Below are 20,745 nucleotides of genomic sequence, written 5' to 3'. Positions count from 1 at the left end.
AGCTCTGTTAACATTGCTTATTGATGCATTTTATTTCATCACTATGCAAATAGGGCACACATGCAGCTTCTGCTGATTAACATGGTATATGGCATGCCTACATTCTGTTTGCAACTGTTCCTTAATTCACAGGAAGGCTACATTTTTCCAGTAATATACTGCAATGTAGTATTTCGTATGCAGATACCCACGCAGTCACACACACAGAATAAGACACCTGCCGTGCTGCGTTAAACAGCACGGCAGAGTTGTGCCGTGCTGTTTAACACAACTGCAATAAAGATGTAGGAGGACACATCTGTAGCATTAGTGATATAATCATATATAGATAAACCTATTAATCCTATAGAATTCTGTCTACCTGTTGCTGAAGCTCCGCAAGTCGCTCTTGTTCCTCTAGGTCTCGGAGGAGCTTCTCTTCTTGAGCTATTCGTTCTTCTTCCTCTTTCTCCACCTTTCTCTTTTCCTCTAATAATATGGCCTCCTCTTTCAGTCTCTGCTTCTCCTCTTCCGCTCTGCGAGCCATTTCTTCCTGTTTTATCCTGTCAAATGGCAATTATCATTTAAGACCTCCCACTGTATATGAAGCGGCAAGTAACTAAATAAATTGGAGCTCCTTTTGGGTTGAAGAAGCAGAATAAGGGCAGGCACTTCAACCATGCCAGCCAGATACCAACTGGGGTTCAGTGTTTTGGCTGATGCCAGACATAATTCTGCAAGTAAATCAATATACAAAAACAACATGTAATGGGAAGTATATTTCTTGGTCAGCCAATAGGGGCACTGGAAACTGAGGATAGCACGTGGCACGAGGAGCCATAGCACTTTGAAATAAGTCACTCCTGCTCAGGTTCCGGACCCCTGTAACTGTATTGGTTGGCCAGACTTAATTTTTTATTAAGGTGCTCTAGAAGCAGTCAGCTTTTGTGCACCCTCCACTTGTGTGGAGCCGTTGAGACATTTTATTTTAGGTATTTTCTTAGGGTATGCCTCAGTATCAACTTGGGATATCTGTAGCAGGCTGAAGGGTGACATTATGGCTTTCATAATGGGAATTACACCAGTTGGGGCAACCCCAGAATTGTGAAATCTGATACCAGCCAAAACATTGATCTTCTGAAACAGCAAGTGCTCGACTGTGGCGTTACTATTGTCCCCTCCTATTACAACCGAGTGGTGATTTCTTATACTGTAAAATAGCAAACTATTTGTTAGGGAAAGTTACATACATATTATTCTTAATTTGGTTTACTGCCTCACCATATAATGTGGTGTGCTCTATATGCGAGTATCAGGAGTGACACCAGGTTAGGTGTTGGTAACCAGACAAACCTCAAAGCCACTTTCTGCTGCAAATCTCTACATCCCTACAAGTGATGCTGGATCCTCCTCCTACACAATGGGCTCAGTTGGAAGATTTATTAATTAAGTTAAATACGGCTACATCCTAATGAAGCATAACAGATCTCCAGGAAGCGGGCATCCATTTATCCCTTACAAATTGATCTAGGAGGGACTTGAATACTCCTATAGCCTCCCTATCTAGGACTAGAACTATTCCTCTGCATAATACTCTTACAGATAGCACGGATTGAAAGGTTCATTTTAAAGTGTGACCTGTATATCAGTGGTTCTCAATATACCTTAACAGTCCAGGGATTTTCCTGCTTGTGCAAAGATGGCATTATCAAAATGACAGAGGTACTAATTAAGGGGTAGATTTATTAAGCTCGGTGAAGTGATAAAGTGTCTTTCAGCTCCTACTTGTCATTTTTCAAACCAAGCCTGTAACTTCACAGTTAGGAGCTGATTGGCTGGTGATAAAAACCAGACACTTTATCACTTCACCAAGCTTAATAAATCTGCCCCTAAGTCACCTGTGTTAAAGCATGAATATCCTTAAAACCCAGACTGTTGAGGTACCTTGAGGACAGTGTTGGAAAACCGCTGGCGTAGATGTTTCACACAGGTTTTGGATCACAGTAGATTTACACATCGCATTTTACACTCACAATTTTTAGAACTCATAAAAAAAAAGAATATAGAAAATATCAGTTACTTTTCTTCTTCTTGTCTTTGGATTCTTTCTATTTCCTCACGCTCCCTCTGTTCCCTTGCAAGACGCCGTTTTTCAGCCAAGATTTTAGCAGCTTCCTCAGCAGTGTTGCTCCCTGACTTGTTACTGGATTCTAAAAACAAAACCAGATGTAGTACTCCTCCAGTAATAAGCTGCACTATTCCTACAGAACTTGTCTCTCCACAATATTTATTTAAAAAATGTATTATCATTTGGTACAATGATTATTATTTTCACATCCGTTAAATGTGTGCTAAACATTCAGATAAAATATTTTGGTACTCGTGTGCACTTAAGCAGTGTACACATGGTGTGATTTCGGCTATTGTCTTTGAAAATCGCCTAGCAAGTTAGTAAGAATCAAACAGTGTTCAGCCGCATGCGATCCCGATGTACCGCCCTGCTATCGCATGGCTAAATAAACTGCGCAATAATCCGGGACGCTGAGGTTACACAGGGGCGGGGTGTATCGTCAGGGGCGGGGGAGGAGGCAGTGCTTGGAGCGGACGCTGCCTCCTCGCTATAGTGTAAACGGGACCTGAGTCACTCGATTACATTGCCCAGCAACCAGTGTTTTTCCAAATGGCGCTTACACACCGCCCGGAGACCCGGGTCAGACTCGAGTTAATTGTGCGGTGTTAAAGGGGTATAACTGTTAAAAATGGCAACTGTACCAGTAACGACAAAAACAACAGACAACACCAGTGCATTCAGATAATTACACAGGAGCAGCTTACCATCTTTGGTCTTTGCGGTTTCCTTTTCTGAAGTATGTACAGTTTTGGACTCTGAGCTAATCACATCCAGAGATTTCTCCTTTGGTTTAGCTTCTGGTTCGGTGCTCTTTTTGGTAGCACTTAAGACAGTTGGTGTAAGTGAGGGACGCTGAATGGGAACTGGCTTGTGCGGCACGGTGGGTGAGGGAGCTCTCTGCTTCAGACTTGGTGATGGAGGACGGTTCTTCTGTGCCAAGGAACTACTGGTTCTCCTGAAAGGTTTATTTCAGAAACACAAACGTCAACTCCTAGTATCATTAGTCTCCTTGAGAAAGTAATCCTTATCAAAAGGCTGTACAATACATGTTCTCATTTTATTAAAAGAACTTAGTTTCAGACTAAACACATCTATATCAGTTTTTTGGCAACCGTCTTCCCACCTGTTAAAACAGAGTTTCTTAAACTAAACTATGACAGTCCAGGTTTTAAAGTACAGTATATCCATGCTTCAGTCCAGATAATTAAATCGAATTGACTGGAGTAATTACTGATTAAGTGCTGAAGAATGTATATCCTTAAAACCTGGACTGTTCAGAAAACTGTCTTAAGACACTGTGACACATAGCACGATCAGTTAATATTTCACCTATAAAGTGGGAGATATTAGGAAGGCAAATTTATCAGTTGTTCTGACTGAAGTTCCCAAAGAGGGGAAACAAACCAGATGCTTAATTGGGGCTCCATTGATTACGGAACAGAGGCCATTGCAACATACATTTGTGACACCGGCGATGAAACTGCAATACCATGCTCCACAACTGGCCCAGCCTCAGGAAAGACCCTGGTACAATGTACCCCCTTCTCTTGGCCCACACAGCTGAAGTTTAAATACATCCACGGTAGACTAGTCCTACAGGTCACTGTGTAGAAGAAGCCCCCAACAAATCATGAACAAGCCTAACACACAGCTATCTGAATGCATCCCAACAGGCTCAGTCAGGTCATAGATGAAACTAATGATGTTTGCTTCACCACCAGTCAGATGACAACGTACACTTCTGATTAATACATATTTCGGGGTGAAACAGGAGTACATATATTATACACTTACTTTTCTAGTGTTGGTGATGGAGCTCGTTTGGTCACATTGGAGGGTGAGGGAGATCGCCTCTGCAGAGTCACATTAGGAGAAGAAGGGCGCTTTCCTGCAGATGATGGCGGCTGTTTTTCCACATCTGCCTTCTAGAAAGCACATGAAAATCTTATTTACTAGAATACAGCCTATAGCAGCAACATGTTCTACATAAAGTCCACGGTGACAAACCAAATTTATGGATTAAAAATTGTACTCCGAAACAGCTGAAGTCCCTTTAAAATGTTACTGCTATGGGACATTAGGAACAAATTACTTCTTAAACCTTCCTTCCACCATAGCTGCAAGATAAAAGCCTAATTGCAGATCTTGATATTTGTTAAACTGCAGTCACATTGTGACTACAGCTTAAGTAGCAAAGGGGGGCGTCAATGTCACAACAGGGACATCCTTGGGCTGGGACAGACCATTGCGATGCTGCGTTTTCAGGATGCGGTCAAGACAAGCGCGTTGACCCTATGGGGGGAGGGCGTGGCGGCTGCGTGAAATCACATGCAGCTGCTTTGTGACCCCAAACATGGCTTGCATGCACCTGGCTTTGTAGCTAGGCAGCCGGTGATGTGCGTGTGCAATATTGTGGGGGCACATTGCAGGATGGACCCCCGACCCCCCCCAGGAGTTTGAACTCCTACTGAATCACCCCTAAAATCAGCAGTGCCCGGCTACACAGCTCAATTTACCTTTCTGTTAGGTCATTATCTGCTGCAGTTCCAATTGCAAATGACTAGTTACTAGTTGGTACCATGTAATTATAGAGAAACGCGGAACCAACATTACAACAAATGTACACTCATAGACACGCACGCGCACGCTTTTCATGGTTTTTGTTGTCTATGTCGACATGGTCACTGTATTTAGTGTTCCGCATCAACTCGCCAAAAAGAAAAATCACTAAAAGTTGTGTCGATCTTTTCCTGTGTCGACCCTTGAGATTAACATTTTGTTTGTGTCGATTGTTTGTCAATGTCAACCTAGACCTTGTCAATCCTTTGCCTGTTTACCAATAGACTGGATACCATAATGACAATAAGACAATGTACTACAATGCCTAACCTATCCACAGCAAACGTTTATTACAATAGAAGAATTCAAATAAATAAATCATTCATCTCTACCTGGCTAGGTTCAGAGGAGATAACGCCAGGTGGAGTACTTCGTGGGGACTTCAATCTGTCAATGCTGCGGCTGCGTATGGGACCTTTAGAGGCGGAGGGTGGGGTAACGATGGTAGTGGCGGAAGCTGAACGAGGACAGAGGTAAGATTCTATAAAGTTAAGAATTTGACAGGACAAAACAGAGAGCCAAGTGCAGAGCATAGCGGAGGGAAAAGAAGAGAGAAAGAGACCGTGTGTTAGAAATGGCAGGGAAGCTCACCGTAGGAAGTGCGCAGTGCAGCAGATCACACAAAACACCATCACCATACATCTAAGTGCACACAAGCAACAGCACTAGGAAGAAAGACCCCTTCAGAAAATAAGACCAACATTTCAGGGTCTCTTTACTAAATGGTTCTCAGGTTTTCTTAGAATGTTTTTAAGGGATATTCATTTCTTGTTAATATTTAAAGTTTCAGGTATACTTTCAAATATCTAACTAGCCGTTTTATGTAATTACCTACAGTATAAAACATTACTTTCATTATGTTCATGTTGGCACATCAGGGAAACATACTGTATAAGTGCACCTGTATCTTTTTACAAAAGGAAATTGCTTGCATTCTACCATGTTATTACTAGAGGTCGCTGTTCCAATGAGGATCAGTTGAAAAAATGTAACTTTTGGGGTTATTTTTATACTTCCCTAAATGTGCAGTGCTAATCTGTTATTTATGGTTAATACGTTTGCTTAAAGCAAGGCTATATTATTTATTGTAGTAAAACAAGATAATATGTATTATCTATTATTAAGCAACATAATGTAAGACCTGTTTCTCCATCTGTCTCTTGGCACTGACAGACTAAGCTGTATCATAAGCTCTATAATACTATAAAGCTATGGTTGTGACGGCAACATAGAGAAAAGTGTGATGTCTGGTCTGTCACACAGGTAAGCCTGGTGACCTTGGACCCTGAAGAAGTAAAATACTAAGCAGCAGTAATTGGATGGATGATCTATAAGGTGCTCTGATGAGCTTTAAAATGTAGTAATGAGTTGTTTGAACCTTGCAATAGTTATATTGATTTATTTAATAAATACTGTACACAAAAAGGTCAGTTTTTATTTTTCCCTTGAGCTCTATTACAGTTGCCGTTTCAAAACTCAAAGCACCTGAAGGTGCCCATACATGGTGCGATGATCGCACCCGTTATGGGCTGGATTGCATCACATCGTATCGCAATGCATGAGTTTTGCATGCGATACGATCCACGGGCAGTACAAAAAGTATGTGCTGCACATACTTTTTGTACTGCCCGTTAATCGCATATGCAGCACATGCTTTTTGTACTGTGCGATGCCCGCGGGAGCATGCATCGCATTGAGCGGTGCCATTGCACCACGTATGGGGGCCCTGACACGGTTTATAAATGTCCCCTGGATTGTATGGTCAGCATGTCAGTGTCTAATTAATTTAGGAGGTTGTAGAGTTTATTTGTTTTTTAAGTAATGGGACAGTACCCCTACCCCACACACAACAAAAACCAACAACCCCACAACACATTTTAAACCAGTTATTTTTCTCTCTAGTTTTAAACATATAACATTTAACAGTAGTGGGCAGACTGGCCTATTTGGGGAAAAAATGCTGCAAATACATTTGGACCAACCCTTATCCCTTTGAGTGACAAGTGAATTTGTCAAAATAGGTGTCAAAATTGCCAAGCAACCATTTTCATTCATCATACCTGTAAATAATGGCTGTTTTCAATACCAGCCAAAATTTTTGCCAGGCGAAAAAAATGGCAAAGATTTGCCTTTATAGTAAGCACGAATGGGCCTTATCACCTGGTTATTAGTACATTTTTGCCCACGGTCGCAAAAACGGCCACAAATTCGCCAAAACCATGTGAATTTGTGGCATTGACATGCCAATGCTGGATTTTCCGCCTAGGCTAAAAATCAGCACTTGGATTGAATAGGCCAAATTTTGGCCGAGATTGAATACAGGCCTATATAGGGAATATCATTTTAGATAACAAATGTGAGTGATGCTGGTCTCTTTAGCCAAGAGGTTGGCACTCAAAGGGTTAAGGAGGCTTCTATTGTGACAATTAGAAAATAAAAATCTGGGTAGGGGAGAGATGTGGGAACAGAAAAACAGGAAACATGGGGTAAATTAACAAAAGCATTCAAAAATAAAGAGGTGATGTTGCCCATAGCAACAAACAGATTGTTGCTTCAAGGTTGCAATAGTAAAATATTAGACAATCTGATTGGTTGCTATTGGCAACGTCACAATTTATCATTTTTTAGAAGCTTTAGTAAATTTACATCACTCTTGATTTATAAGTGTAAAGTGAGTAAGAACAGTTTAGACCTCTAGAAGGTCAAATCCTACATGGAAAAATCATATATCTATTTATATTCCCAAATACTGACTGCAACTTGCTTCAAAACTAGAGATGAGGGGTTTGAATTGACTCCGCTATTGTCACTAAAACTAGCACAAGCTCTGATTAATCCTATTGGCTATCCAAGACATGAGAGCCATACAGCCAATAAGATGCTGTTTTGAGATCTGAACATAACCATGTGAATCCAAACCCACACAGCTCTACATTAAACGGATTAATTGATAGATTCATCAGAAAATTGAGCGAATGTGTAATGATCATATATTTTGAATTCAAATCACTTTAAAATAAAAAACATACAACATTTTAAAGAGACATTTTACATTTGTAGGTGATGGTATTTTACTTAAAATGACTAAACCCCCCCACCCCCCAAAAAAAACAACACATAACCAAGGGACAGATTGGAGACTAAGGATGCACTTTACGGCACACAATATTCTACTACTACTACGTAACGCCTATGGAATTCAGCGGAGCAGGCTTTCAACTGGCATTGTTTTGTTTTTGTTTTTAAATCAAAACTGCCAAAATGTTTGTTTGTCCTGCAAATGGGGTTACATGATACTGGACCCTCATCCCCTTAAAAATGTGGAGAAGTTGGAGAACTTTCTCCATGATGCTGTGTGTTACGTTACAGGACACAGATTCCCCAATTGGCTTAGTAACTGCATATGGAGCACTCAGGTTAGAAGATGCAAAGTGCAATTTCCAGGCCCTTGATGTTACCTGGTGGCTCTTTTCCATCAGCTGATAATGTGGCAGCACTCTTACTCCTAGCTAGGGAGGACTGAGTGGGGGCGAGGAGGCGACTGATTATACTATTGTCCAGAGGACTGGTCGGGGGGCGATGAGCTAAATGAACAAATCAAATGGGCTTTGTCATGAATATGTACAATGCAATACATAAAAATAAACAAAATGGAGAAAATGGGTTAAAAGTATCGAGCACCAAGAGAAAAAAAAATAGTATTAGATGTTAGAAGGAAATAAGATAAAACGTGATATTGCAGGCAACGTGTAACAACGTTAGTAACAAATTAATGTCATGGCACTAACAGCTGAAAGTCATTCCGGACATAACTGATCATATTACATAATTGTTACTATAGTAATACAATACCAAATAACACAAATGTAATAACCGGTGAGATGCGGAAAGATTCGGCAATGTTACCACCAGATTTAAAGCACTATTATTTATCACAAGCAAAACCAACAATTCATTTAAAAAATAATTACATTTTTGGCTTAAAATCTGGCCGCTATATTGCCAAAATCATGCAATATTATATTTGGGCCAATGTGTTCTTATACAAAGAATACAGACATTATTTATCATTCTGATCAGGAACAAGCTGGAAGAAGAACATTTGCATTGTAAAGGTTATGTTAGGCAAGTTACAGATACATAACAAAGATGTACAGTAAGGTATTGTAAATCACACAGTGTACTTAAATCCTGGTACAAGAAACAAAGATTAGTTCCAGGCATAACAATGCAGGCCAGCAGCACAGCACCCAGGTACAGGTTATTATACGGTGAACTGTCCTTGTAAACATGCACAAGGGATGGTGGGGGCTAAACTTCCATGAACCAGGTGTAAACTAGATAGTTAACCCTCCGTGAACCAGGTGGAAAGATAGTGCTAGCTGCAGTCACTACAATGACTAGCAATGTTGCAACTTCAGCTAAGCGAGAGATTATATATATATCTTTTTTAGAGTTTACATTTGGCTTGGGTGTAAGACACCCCCACCTAGTGCACTGAGGGTTAAAGACTAATTGTGAAAGTTTCCTTTTTATGTTTCGTGACTCATTTCCACTTGCTTGGTTTTAGAACGTATGAAACGGAAAAAGCTTATCTGCACGCATGCAATTGTATAGGAGTGTGCATGTAACGTGTACCAGTATATATTGTAAAATGTTTGTGCTTAGATAACCCATTTCTAATCCATTGTGTGTAGTGCATGGGGAGCCTGGGTGTCATGGACACAGCAAGTGGTTGTTAGACGGGAGCCCAGCTAAGCACACAAAGCAGACTGACAGAACACCTGGGGTTTCTTCCTTTTTCACACCCTCTGGGAGAAGAGAGGACTTTTTATTACTCAGTCTACTGAGTGAGGCGCTCCTCTTCTGTCCTGTTCCTGTTAAATCAACAGAACAGCGCTGATCATACTGAAACACACACCGAAACCCTGTACATGATCAATCTTAACAACCATTTTATTACATAAACTAGTAATAGATCATAGAAATCCCATATACTTGTCTTTTGGTAGATTAAGCTAGAAAGGCATATTTGATCAACCCCTAACTAGAATTGCTATATTTAATTTACATATCCAGCTGATGTCCCCAAATATAGGTTTTCAAAGTGTGTCATTGGCACACACATACTGTAGGTATATTTTAGTATGTCAGGGGCTGTATAAATGGTGCAGTAGACAACCAGTATACATGTGTGACTGTAAGAGCTGCATGATGCAAGGACAGTGTTCTGACGTGGGCAGGAGAATAGAGGCAAGCAGTATGCTATATGCTGACTTACGCAATGCGGTGCAGGGTCCCTAATAATAGCACGCAGCAGTAATGTTGGGATCCTGTCATACTGGTGCAGAAGACTGTAGAGGCAAACGCTCATCTATATTCATACATCCCTCATGTTCTTTCAGTAGAGGGAGTCACCACAGACACAAAAGGAATCAATAGCCTGAATACAGCACACTGCGTTTCACATAATGCAGAACATGTGTGCACTTACTGAGTGAGTGTGCGTGTCTTCTCAGTCTACTGGATGCAGCACAAGTGGATTAATACAACCCGCCAGCACTTAGCCTAATCATTCACAAAGTACCGGTCAGTCTCTCAGTATCCAGCTTCTCCTCAGTGTCACCATTCATTACCAGCATAGTGCAGACACACAGCACATGAGGGAAGCTAATTAGCAGATTGGGCGGGGTAAACTAATAGCACCTTTATTAGAGCAAATCCATAGGTTTCCCTGCATTGGTCATTTACCCTTTGAGTGACAACATGGCTGTGAGAGATGTGCAACACATCTGCTAAAAATGCCAGGGTCGTAGTCGAGGAATACCAATCACTTTAGTTATTGCAGGCAAATTATCTCTAGTCAATTAATTGAAGTTTAGTTAAATATTGTGCCCCCCCCCCCGCCCCCCCCAAAAAAAGGTCAGTATGAGCACATCTCTCACAGAAACATTGGTACTCAAAGGGTTAATATATATTAGAAGGAAAGACATTAGAGTGTGGTACAACTCCTATATACACACTCACACACTATAATTGGTCAGGTGTCTATTCTGGATTCTAAAACTATCTACGCTTTACAGTTTTCAAACTTGCTGATTAATATATTCTCTCTTCTGGAGACCATGATACATTCTGCTGCCCGATCTGTCCCAATTTTAGAAGGCAGAATGAGTAGAATTTAGTACACGCCTCCAATTCCTCCTTGCTAAATTCAGCCTACTGCTTATGCTGAAATAGCCAAGATCACAGAACCAGTGAGAAGTTCTGTTCTACACAACTTCCTGAGCTCTCCTTTTGGTCAGTGCACATGTATGGAAACTAATAGACTTGTGGTATCTATGTAATTACCACAATTTCTAGTATTTTCTCTTTACGATTATTTTCCATTAAAGATTTATATTAATTGGTTTCAGCGCCAAATCTAAGACTGCTATTGTATTTAATAAGTAGCTAAAGAAATTTGGGGTCTGTCATAACTCACTGGTTTATAAATCTGAAGGAGGAAGAAGAAAATAAAGGACTTGTTTTTGGTGCTCTCTTGGATTTACTGATAAAGCTTCACTAGATTGGTTTATAAAGTCTTTACCTACCAATTAAGATGTCACTTTTATTATGTTTGCCATAAAATTCACATTCCAAATAATTGTTTAAATAAATAATTTTCAATCATTTCATAATAAAGTTTAAAAATAAATAAAGTAATTAGGGAAGAGTGAACAAAGTTTAGAAAAAGGGTTTAAAAACTCTTTCTATACTGTAGAGGTGTGGTGTTCAGATACATTATTTTACTTATCTTATTTGTGGCTTGTTATGCCATAAAAATGTTTATTATTATCTTATCGTTCTGTTTTGCAAACTAGGAAGGAGATCAGAGTGTTGTTTGAAACCAGGATTGTAACTAATGGTATTCAGCTACAACAGTATCATTTCACTTGGGGCTGTCTGAAGTTGTCACTTTTGTAATTACCCTGACTGTCATTGTATCAAGTACAAAAGAACATCATCAAGAGAATACCCTCAGAGCTGTGCCTATGCATTTAGGTTTTCTTATCACTTGAAATGTTTAAGAAACTTATATTGCAATTTTACTCACTCATCAGAGCTTTGGTTCATAACTGTTTCATGTTAGCATAGGCAGAATTTGTCTCAAGTGGGATCTTGGATTATTTATTGGATACTTATAACTCAAAATAGTTGTCCTAGAGATCTCCCCTACAAATCCACAGCCACGGGACCCCTAGGTTATAAATCTATACGCACTATATATGGTATCTATAAACTCTATATATGGACACTAGTTTTGCACATTTGATATTCGTCTGAATATCATCTGCAGGAATTTTGAGACACTCCTGAGAACAAATTTGGATTTTTTTTATCTGATGGAAACCTAATGCATTATGGGAGGGAGCAGTGATCACTGCTGGCAGATTGCACTACTTACCCGAAGCACATGTTTTATTAGAGTCATTCTACCTTGCAGTGTAGCAGTAATCTACTACAGGTACTGGACCACAGCCACTCTTGCTGGTCAGTGGGATTAAATGAAATGTTAAGCGTAAGCAGATAGCACTTTTAAGAAAGAAATTACCCTGGAATAGTTCTGTGTTTTTAAGAAAACTGTATTAGAAAGTTATTAGGTTGACCGATGATGGGACAAAGCTGTAAAAGGTAATAAAATAAATATACAAAGTATGACAGGGTCTACATATTTAATGGTTAAATGTATGTAATAATAAAATAATATATGCTACTGGAATGTTGCACCTTTCTTTTCCAGGGTAGATACCCTAGGCGAGGGGGCCTGTGGACTGAGAGGGGTTTTGTTACTCAGCCTGCTTAGTGATGCGCTCCTCTGCTTGGTACCTGTAAGAAGTGCACAGTTATCAGCAGCAATCACACCACAATCAGCATCTGTAGTCACACTGGAGCCACCGCTGCATGTCGGTTTGTATTACAGATATATATTAAACACATCTGAATGCAATCAGGAAAGGAGAAATTATTCATATTACACTGCCAACAATATACTAAATATTATATAATATATATGGTTACGGTATAGATAATAGTCAAAAATAATAGACAATGACTAGTTTGACCACTAATGGTCGACAGTGACAAGGTCAACACCGGAAAAGGGTCAACATACCTTAGGTCGACACAAGCTTACCAATGCTGCTCACTATGCTTCGGACACTATTATATTCCCACTCTAGACCCACTTCAGTATGAAAAACCACCTATTTTTACATGAAAAACACATGTTGACCTTTTGGCTGTCGACCTTGTGAGTGTCAACCTAAGGTATGTTGACACTTTAGGTGTCAACCTAGTCACTGTCCACCAATAGTGGTCGACCTAATGACTGTATCCACTGACGGGATACCGATATTATTTATATTATAATAAATTATGTAGATCTATTCCATGTCGATGATATGGGGTGGACCTAATAATGATTGATCCCATGATCAACATCCGTTGCCATAATGGCAGTGAAAGTGACAAAATAGGGGTCCAGTGCTGTGACAAAGGGTAAAAAAAAGCCCCTAATACCAGAGATAAATGGATTAGTTTCCAGTAATGGACAGGTTCACCTTTTTTCTCCAAAATACAAGAAGGTGCTACCGCCAACAAGAACTTTATTCCTCTGCCGCGTAACAGATATCAAGTGGTGAAAAGCATTTCTCTCCTCATATTAATAAAGATGTACTGTCATACATATGCCCACAACACACCATGCAGACTGATAGTGAGTGCCAGGAATAACTGTTTGAATGAGCATTATTTAAAAAAAAAATTCACCATGTTAATAAAACCGTTAACAATGAGAACTTCAGATGAATTTTGTTCAATTTTAAAAGACAGCTCAAGAATTATTTAAAAAGAACAGAATTGAAGAGTTGTAGTTATTTGCAATTAAAAAATAAAAAAACTTTTTACAAAGTAAACCATTAATAATAAAACAAGCCTAAAACAAGGGAGGAATATTATATTTAAAGGTCGCAGCTTTTGTAGCACTTTAGCAATCAATAAAAATGACAACAAAGTTGACCACTGAATATTGAGGTTGACTATCCATTACCAAAACCACAGACAAAACTGCTGTTTTCTGCATGATTAACCACACACATGTACCTTTTTCAGAAGAGCTGAGAAGAGTGGCAGATGAGGACGACAGGCGCTTATGTATGACGCTGTCTGCCTGCTTCAAGTTAGTAGCGGATGCAGATCGCTTGTTGGCTGCAGAAATAAAAACATGAGGAACATGATAACCAGGTATTATAAGTGTAAATATAGAGGACAAAAACTGAATGCGTAGGGTGTGAAATCTAGATATCAGGAGGAGGTCATGCACTGGTGAGACAATACAAGTACATGAAGGAAAAGCAGCAAAGAGACTAGCACAACAGGAACTTGGACAAGCAGCAAAAAAAATAGCAAAATAGGATAGAATTACTTCTAACCCTCAGACAGAAATCACTGCAACAAAAAGAATCACTGACTTTTGTTTAATAGTCACCCTAGAAACAGTTACGTAACCAGTTTGTTTTCGTTAATATGCCCGACTGATAAGCAGAAGCAGCATCATCCCTGTGGAATTTGAAGTGATGCCACCAAATGGATGTATAAGTGGGGCTCTAAAAATTCTAAAATGATCCAAATGCAAAACCAAAATGAAAGTGATCTGAATAAAGTGAGACGCTATTGACAAAAAATGTGTTCTGGTTTGTGATCACCTTAAGTCAACAAGATGACTACGAGGCTAAGGAATAGGAGGTAGGGTGAACTAAATCTAGATATGAAGTAAAGAAGCAAACTAGTACACAGAGCAAGCATATAAGTATATTACAAAGTGCATATACCATAAAGGGTAATAATAGCAAAGAAATAAAATAAGTCAGAAAAATTAGAAAACGGGTGCAAAACAATTCAACAATTCTAGGACCTTTATTAAAAATTGTGCATTTGGACAGTTACATAGGCAAAATAATACCACGAAAACAACACATGACTGGGCATTCCGTGGGATGGAGTGTACCATATCACTAATATTATGCAACCATAGAACATTTCATTATTCCCTTATACTTATGTACTCTATAACCCTATCTATTGATGCTTAATGTGCCTTTGCAGTTGTGCAATGTGAACAATAAGGTATAAAAGGATATACATTCTCCATTTTCCTCCCAGATCTATCCTCTTGCGTAAAGGCATACGTATGATACAAAGGACAGTGACCTGTAATCTCTAAATAGTAAAAACTGATGCAGGTAGAGAGGAAGGCACAACCCAAAGTATGCCCACAGAGGTATTAAGGGAAAGTCTCTAGCTGATAGTACATACACTCTACATACTATGTACTACCTGTGAAACGCAGTGTGGCCTTTCGGTTCAGACTTATGTTAAGTACGAGGATACCCTCATAAAAACAGTTACTTAAGCAGGCATAAAAGGATTTACAAATTCATGCAGATGAGCAATAATAAAAATGCTGGGAGTTAGTTTATATGCCCTATTATAAGATGCAATAAATATGTATAACATACATTTGCCACCTATGTTATCATAGTAACTGCAGTGGCAAGTCATGTCTCATATTTAGAAGGGTTGTCCACTTTTTGACATATCCTCACCCTCCATGCGTCTCTTCTAAAAGAGGACTAGATCCAGCCCTTCTTTCCGCCAGCGCACAGTGTGAGATGGCGCCCAACTTTAGGAAATGCTATACATAGGAGGAGAGGACAGACCAGGAATAAAAGTGGATAACCCGTGCAAGAACAGCCAGCATGTTAGAGGTTAGTTTGTAAGGGCCAACAAGAATGAGAAGAAATAAATACCGCTAGGTCCACTTTTATCTTCAGGTTGTGGCTCTGTGGAGGAAGAAATTGGGTCTATAATATTTACAGGGCTGGGGGAACTACTTCCAGGTACACCTATGCAAGAATAACAAAATGTAAGCAGGGGACAGAGCAAACGACATCTATGAATGCATGACGACATATACTGCAAATCAAATGACAAGCTTTCCTGTTGCTCTGAATGACCACATAAATAATAGAAGAGACTGGGCTAGCGTGCTATCAAAACTGGCCATGTGGTTTTCATCAAAACTTTTAGCTTTCACCCCACAGTCATATTGTGCTAGAATAAAAGGCTTCAAAAGGTGAAACCTGTTCATCAGTGTGCCCTATTGTAGCAAAATGCTGGGGCTTAAACAGGGGTCAATCATATTGTCCGCGATTACCCTGCGGTTGTGAGGCAGCACAGCAACAGATGCACTTCACAGCGGCCCGGATTCACACAAAAGTGCTCTCTGTTCCTTAGAACGGCGAACACTTGTGTGAAGTCGGGCGGATTGCTGCCTGTGAATGGTGCAAGTTCAGGTTATCCGTTACAGCGCAGCAGCAACAACACATCAGACGCGTTGCATTTAAATAGGATTGACCCCTTGGATTGTTAAACAAATATGACAGATTATAATATAGAGAAGCAAAATGTAATACATATTTACTAAATAAAGTACATAATTAAAATAATTTAACATTTTCATGTTGCTGACAATTACCTTAATTAACTTAAAATGCAAACTAATTACAATAATCAACATTAACCGTGTTAGAATTTGCGATCTGTGTCATCACCACACACACACAAAAAAAATTATTTGGCAATTCTGCACATGTACGACCACTTAAACTACAGTTCCATTCTGGAAAATGCGACCGCCGTCTCAGTGCTGGCAGAGGGTGGCTACATGGCGGTGGGTGGTCAGGATATGGAAAATGGAGGCGTGTCCAGTTTTTTTTTCCTTTTTTTGCGGGACAGCTGCATGACTTCACTTTAAGCCAGTGGGAAAAAATAGTGGTCCGGCAACTTGCCTTTGCAGCTAGGGGTTACTCTAGAGATGCAAGCACTTGCATAATAAGAATGTGATTTCAAAATCTGGCAATTGCAGGGAGGGACCCATGTTGCAGAGTGAGTAACACTTGTAGAAGGGGGAATTTCTGTGGATTAGTTTATTACATTCTCAATATTCAGCTTCTAGATCGCAAGGGAAGATCTTAGTGGAAAGTCCCCAAATGAAAGTGCCACAGAATAAGCACTAATAAATGTAGTCTCGGGATCCTGAATCCCTGTGCCAGGCAATGGAAGTTTTGTGGTTGTGTCACAAATGCCATGAGCTCTAAGTCTGGAAGAAATTGCCAAGTCACCAAGGCCTTATGGGCTTACAATTATGGCCTGAGGGGGCGGATCTCAGCAGCGTGTAAATGCCATCAAAGGCAGCCGATTCACTCCCTTTATCCAGCCGCTGAATTCCCCTATGGGGCAGTGAGCACTTTTGAATGAGATTCCCACTGTAGGCAATTACTGGCACTAATTAGATTCGTACGTATGTGCCCAAAATCACCTCTCTTGCAAGTCTGAGTCACAGTTGTCAGCCAAAAGGCTCGCTCACCAATCACCAGTAAGCTCTGCTGTAATCTCCCTTACACGATCTGCTAACTCAGTGATGGCTAGCTAACATTGACACTCCAGCTGTTGTTGAACTACACATCTGGAGTGTCAAGGTTAGCCATCACTGTCCTAACTAGAAGAACCCTTCTGGAAAACCAGACAATAGTGATTGGAGAATGGGTTCCCTATGAGTTTTACACACACTGTGCAAAAATGCAATGGAAAGGATTCAGACCGGATTGCTGCTAAGTGAATTAACAGCGTACAGCATACAGGTAGATGCCGCCTCACCCCTGCCTTGCAAATTAATGTGCTCGCTGTGTGAATAGATGTGTACGGCTAGCGAAGACTTCGGTGCTGAGCGAATATGTCAAAATCCATTCGTAAAAAGATGCTCACCATCGAGGCATATCTGGTCACACACCGTCCCCTAAAATGCTTGGGTACACCTGTGTTTTTTCTGGCAAGCATGCATTTTTATTAAGACTCTCACTAAATGGCTAGTTAACAACCCCAGATGTCAGCTTCCTGTAAATCACCCTGCAAACTGCTAGCAAAAGAAAAAATAAGCAGAATTTCTTTGCTAGCTGTCATCGGGCATGTACATTACAGCCCATACGCGTACGCAGTGCATCGATAATCTGCAGCTGTGCGAATTCGCACAGCAGCAATCAGGTCTGAATCGGGCCTAATGTCATTACAGGTGGTATGGAAAGCAGATATTCAGAGTGCGAACAGAATATCGACATGGATTAGGTTGGAAATAAATAAGTCATCATTAACATGGTCCCAACGTAAACATATATATTTATATATATATATATATATATATTTTTTTTTTTTTTTTGCATATTGTAGCCAAACCACAAAAACAACTCGAACCATAAAAAAAAAAAAAATAATAATAAAAAAAAAAAAAATGTACTGTTCACATTATGAACATTTATGATCGATACAGTATATTTCTTGTTTCCCTTAGGTCCATGTTGACATTCTGGCCATAAACCTCGCATTACATCATTTAAACTGAGTGAGAGAATAATTACCTGGTTTATCCCCTTCTGCTGATCCTCCCCAAGACCATCTTTTCTGCCTGTGATCCAACTGACTGCTGCGTTCAAGAGTACGTCGTACATTTGCCTCCCGCCGTTCCTAAAACCACACAATTCTCCATTTGCAACATCAGGGCTGTTATAGCATCAAGAACATGGCATTTCTCTGCTTCAGAATCTCATATTCAGGAACAGAATTAAAAATATAGCCACATGGATGCTTCCCCAACCTGTAATGTTAGCAAACGTATAATGCCATTCCCTGATACATTTTAGCATTTGTGCCATGGGCTGGATACGTTTTTTTTTCCTATTTCTTAGGTTGTCGTGGGAATATTTTATTTATGGCAGTGTGTTTTCTTTATACCTTTGAGTGCCAAGAGAATGTCAAAATAGGTGTTAAAATTGGCAAGCAACCATTTTTATTCATCATAATGACCTGTAATATTTATTTTATATAGAAATAATTATTTTTTTTAAAACATTTTTTATTTGAATTTGTATAACAAATGTGAGCAATGCTGGCATTTTTAGCGGATATTGTGAACATCTCTCTCACAGAACATCTATCATAGAATTTTATTATTAAGATAATAATAAAACACATTTGTCTGAATTACTTATGGTTGAAGAACTCAATTATACCCCTTTTACACTGCCGCAAAAACCCGGGTTTTTCCCTCATGGACCCTGTTCAGCGGCAGTGTAAAAGGGGTTAAACCGTGCCCCTTTACATGGGACTTTTACACAGGTCCTGATCAGGGTAGAACACGGGCAGGACCTGGGTATAGGGCAGTGTAAACGGGTATGCTGGGTCATCGGACCCGGCTCCCGTTTACAGCAATAAGGGAAGCCCAACCTGCGGGCCGCAGCGTCCTGCGGACAACATGGAGGTTGGGGGGGGGGGGGGGGGAGGCGCACACAGCCTCTGCTGATGTCTGCTGTACTCTGCAGACAGCTGCAGAGGCAGGGAGGAGGTGAATTGATGTCTGTGTGCGGCATCCATTCACCTCGCGGATGGGGGCAGCCCAGCAGCTTAGCTTGGTGCTGGGTTTACCCCCAGCGTAACGATCGGCAGTCGCGGCAGGATGATCGGTGGATAAATGGGGAGAGGATTTGTCTGCACACTCTAAATAGGTCACTATTATTTATGGACCTGTATTGCCCGCTATTTTGTATCTCTTGCGGGGGTGCTACTCAAGGTAACTGTAATGTACTGTGGTCCAGACTCTTTGAGATGATGTCATCTCCAGGCGCCACCGCAGTGTAAAACTGTGCAAATCCCGGATCCGACCTGGCTTGGAACCGTGTTTCAAATACCGGGTTAGATCCAAAATTTGGGCGTAAAAGGGGTATTACAGAAAAAAGTAGAAACCTTAGTTTAATTTGATTTAGTGCACCCACAGAAAAATGTTGGTACTTATGTAATATCTGGGCGCCCGATTTTTTTATTGTATTGCATCGAATCGCACTACTTAAGGCATGCAATGCAATGCAATGCAATTCAATGTGATTTTTCATTGTAAAGACCAGATTTTTAATTGTATAGTCACCCATGGGTGATTTTATACCCCCACTATCCAACTACACATGGAGTTGATTCTATATAGTGTGGTGAGCGCAGCGAGCCACCGAGCCCGAAGCCTGGCGAGCGCAGCAAGCCTCGCGAGGGGACGCAGAATACATGTAAAGTAATCCGCGTGCGCTCGCCACGCTTCGGGCTCGGTGGCTCTCCACACTATATAAAATCAACTCCATGCGTTGTTGGATAGTGGGGGTATGAAATCACCCATGGCTGACTATACAATTAAAAATCGGGTCTTTACAATGAAAAAATCACATTGCATTGCATGCCTTAAGTAGTGGCATGCAATGAAAAAATTGGGTGCCCAGATAATACACAAGTACCAAAATGTTTAATTAGGTGAACAAAATATAGTATTTATCTTATTTATTTTTTATACCAAACAAATGTGTACTCAACTGTTGCTGCATATAGTAGTGGAATACACAGTCGGTTAACCCATTGCTTCTAATTCACAAGACCTGTTATGTCATGATGATTCACTTGGTGAGCAAGTATGTAAGGGAGCTCTGTAGTCAGGGTATCATTTTTTTTTTTTTTAGACACATATACTAATACCATACCATTATCACGGCATCTTTTAGATCTAAACCCTGCCAAACGTCTCACAATCTATAAAGCAGAAAAACCACAAATAAAGCTACAAAGATATTGCTGCGGTTTCAAAATCAAGATCTTCTTAGGTAAGAAAACATGAAGCAAATTAGATTAGACTGTGCTGTGTCTGTTCTTTAATTAAGTACTTCGAAAACAATTTGCAACAAATAACTGTCTGCACGTGTAGATACATAATAGATCTGTGAACATCGTCTTTCAATTACATATTGCATTAGCTGCACTGCACGGATACAGCGTTCACACCTTATAATATGGATCAAACGACCACTCATCATGTTGGCCACAAGAACCAT

The 20,745-nt window shown here is 40.1% G+C and overlaps 1 protein-coding gene across 14 annotated transcripts in view; it reads right to left on the bottom strand.

The window, feature by feature from the left end:
- The window catches only part of MAP7D3 (MAP7 domain containing 3), a 57,023-nt gene that overhangs the window by 14,906 nt on the left and 21,372 nt on the right, over positions 1–20,745 (bottom strand). Inside the window, exons 5-15 of one of the 14 annotated variants that reach the window (XM_083159493.1) lie at positions 18,244–18,349; positions 15,580–15,675; positions 13,874–13,978; positions 12,500–12,598; positions 9,514–9,606; positions 8,188–8,313; positions 5,062–5,210; positions 3,905–4,035; positions 2,815–3,065; positions 2,060–2,189; positions 362–542 (exon numbers count right to left, since the gene is read on the bottom strand). In XM_083159493.1, the coding sequence (XP_083015619.1) occupies positions 362–542; positions 2,060–2,189; positions 2,815–3,065; positions 3,905–4,035; positions 5,062–5,210; positions 8,188–8,313; positions 9,514–9,606; positions 12,500–12,598; positions 13,874–13,978; positions 15,580–15,675; positions 18,244–18,349 (1,467 nt within the window). The remainder of the gene's footprint in view (positions 1–361; positions 543–2,059; positions 2,190–2,814; positions 3,066–3,904; positions 4,036–5,061; positions 5,211–8,187; positions 8,314–9,513; positions 9,607–12,499; positions 12,599–13,873; positions 13,979–15,579; positions 15,676–18,243; positions 18,350–20,745) is intronic. The other 13 variants (XM_083159494.1, XM_083159495.1, XM_083159497.1 and 10 more) reach the window with 13 other exon arrangements.

This window comes from Crinia signifera, chromosome 9 (assembly GCF_055691185.1).
Source record: "Crinia signifera chromosome 9, ASM5569118v1, whole genome shotgun sequence".
NCBI lineage: Eukaryota > Metazoa > Chordata > Amphibia > Anura > Myobatrachidae > Crinia > Crinia signifera.
The sequence above is the reverse complement of the archived record's forward strand: the minus strand, read 5'-3'. Positions and strand labels throughout refer to the sequence as shown.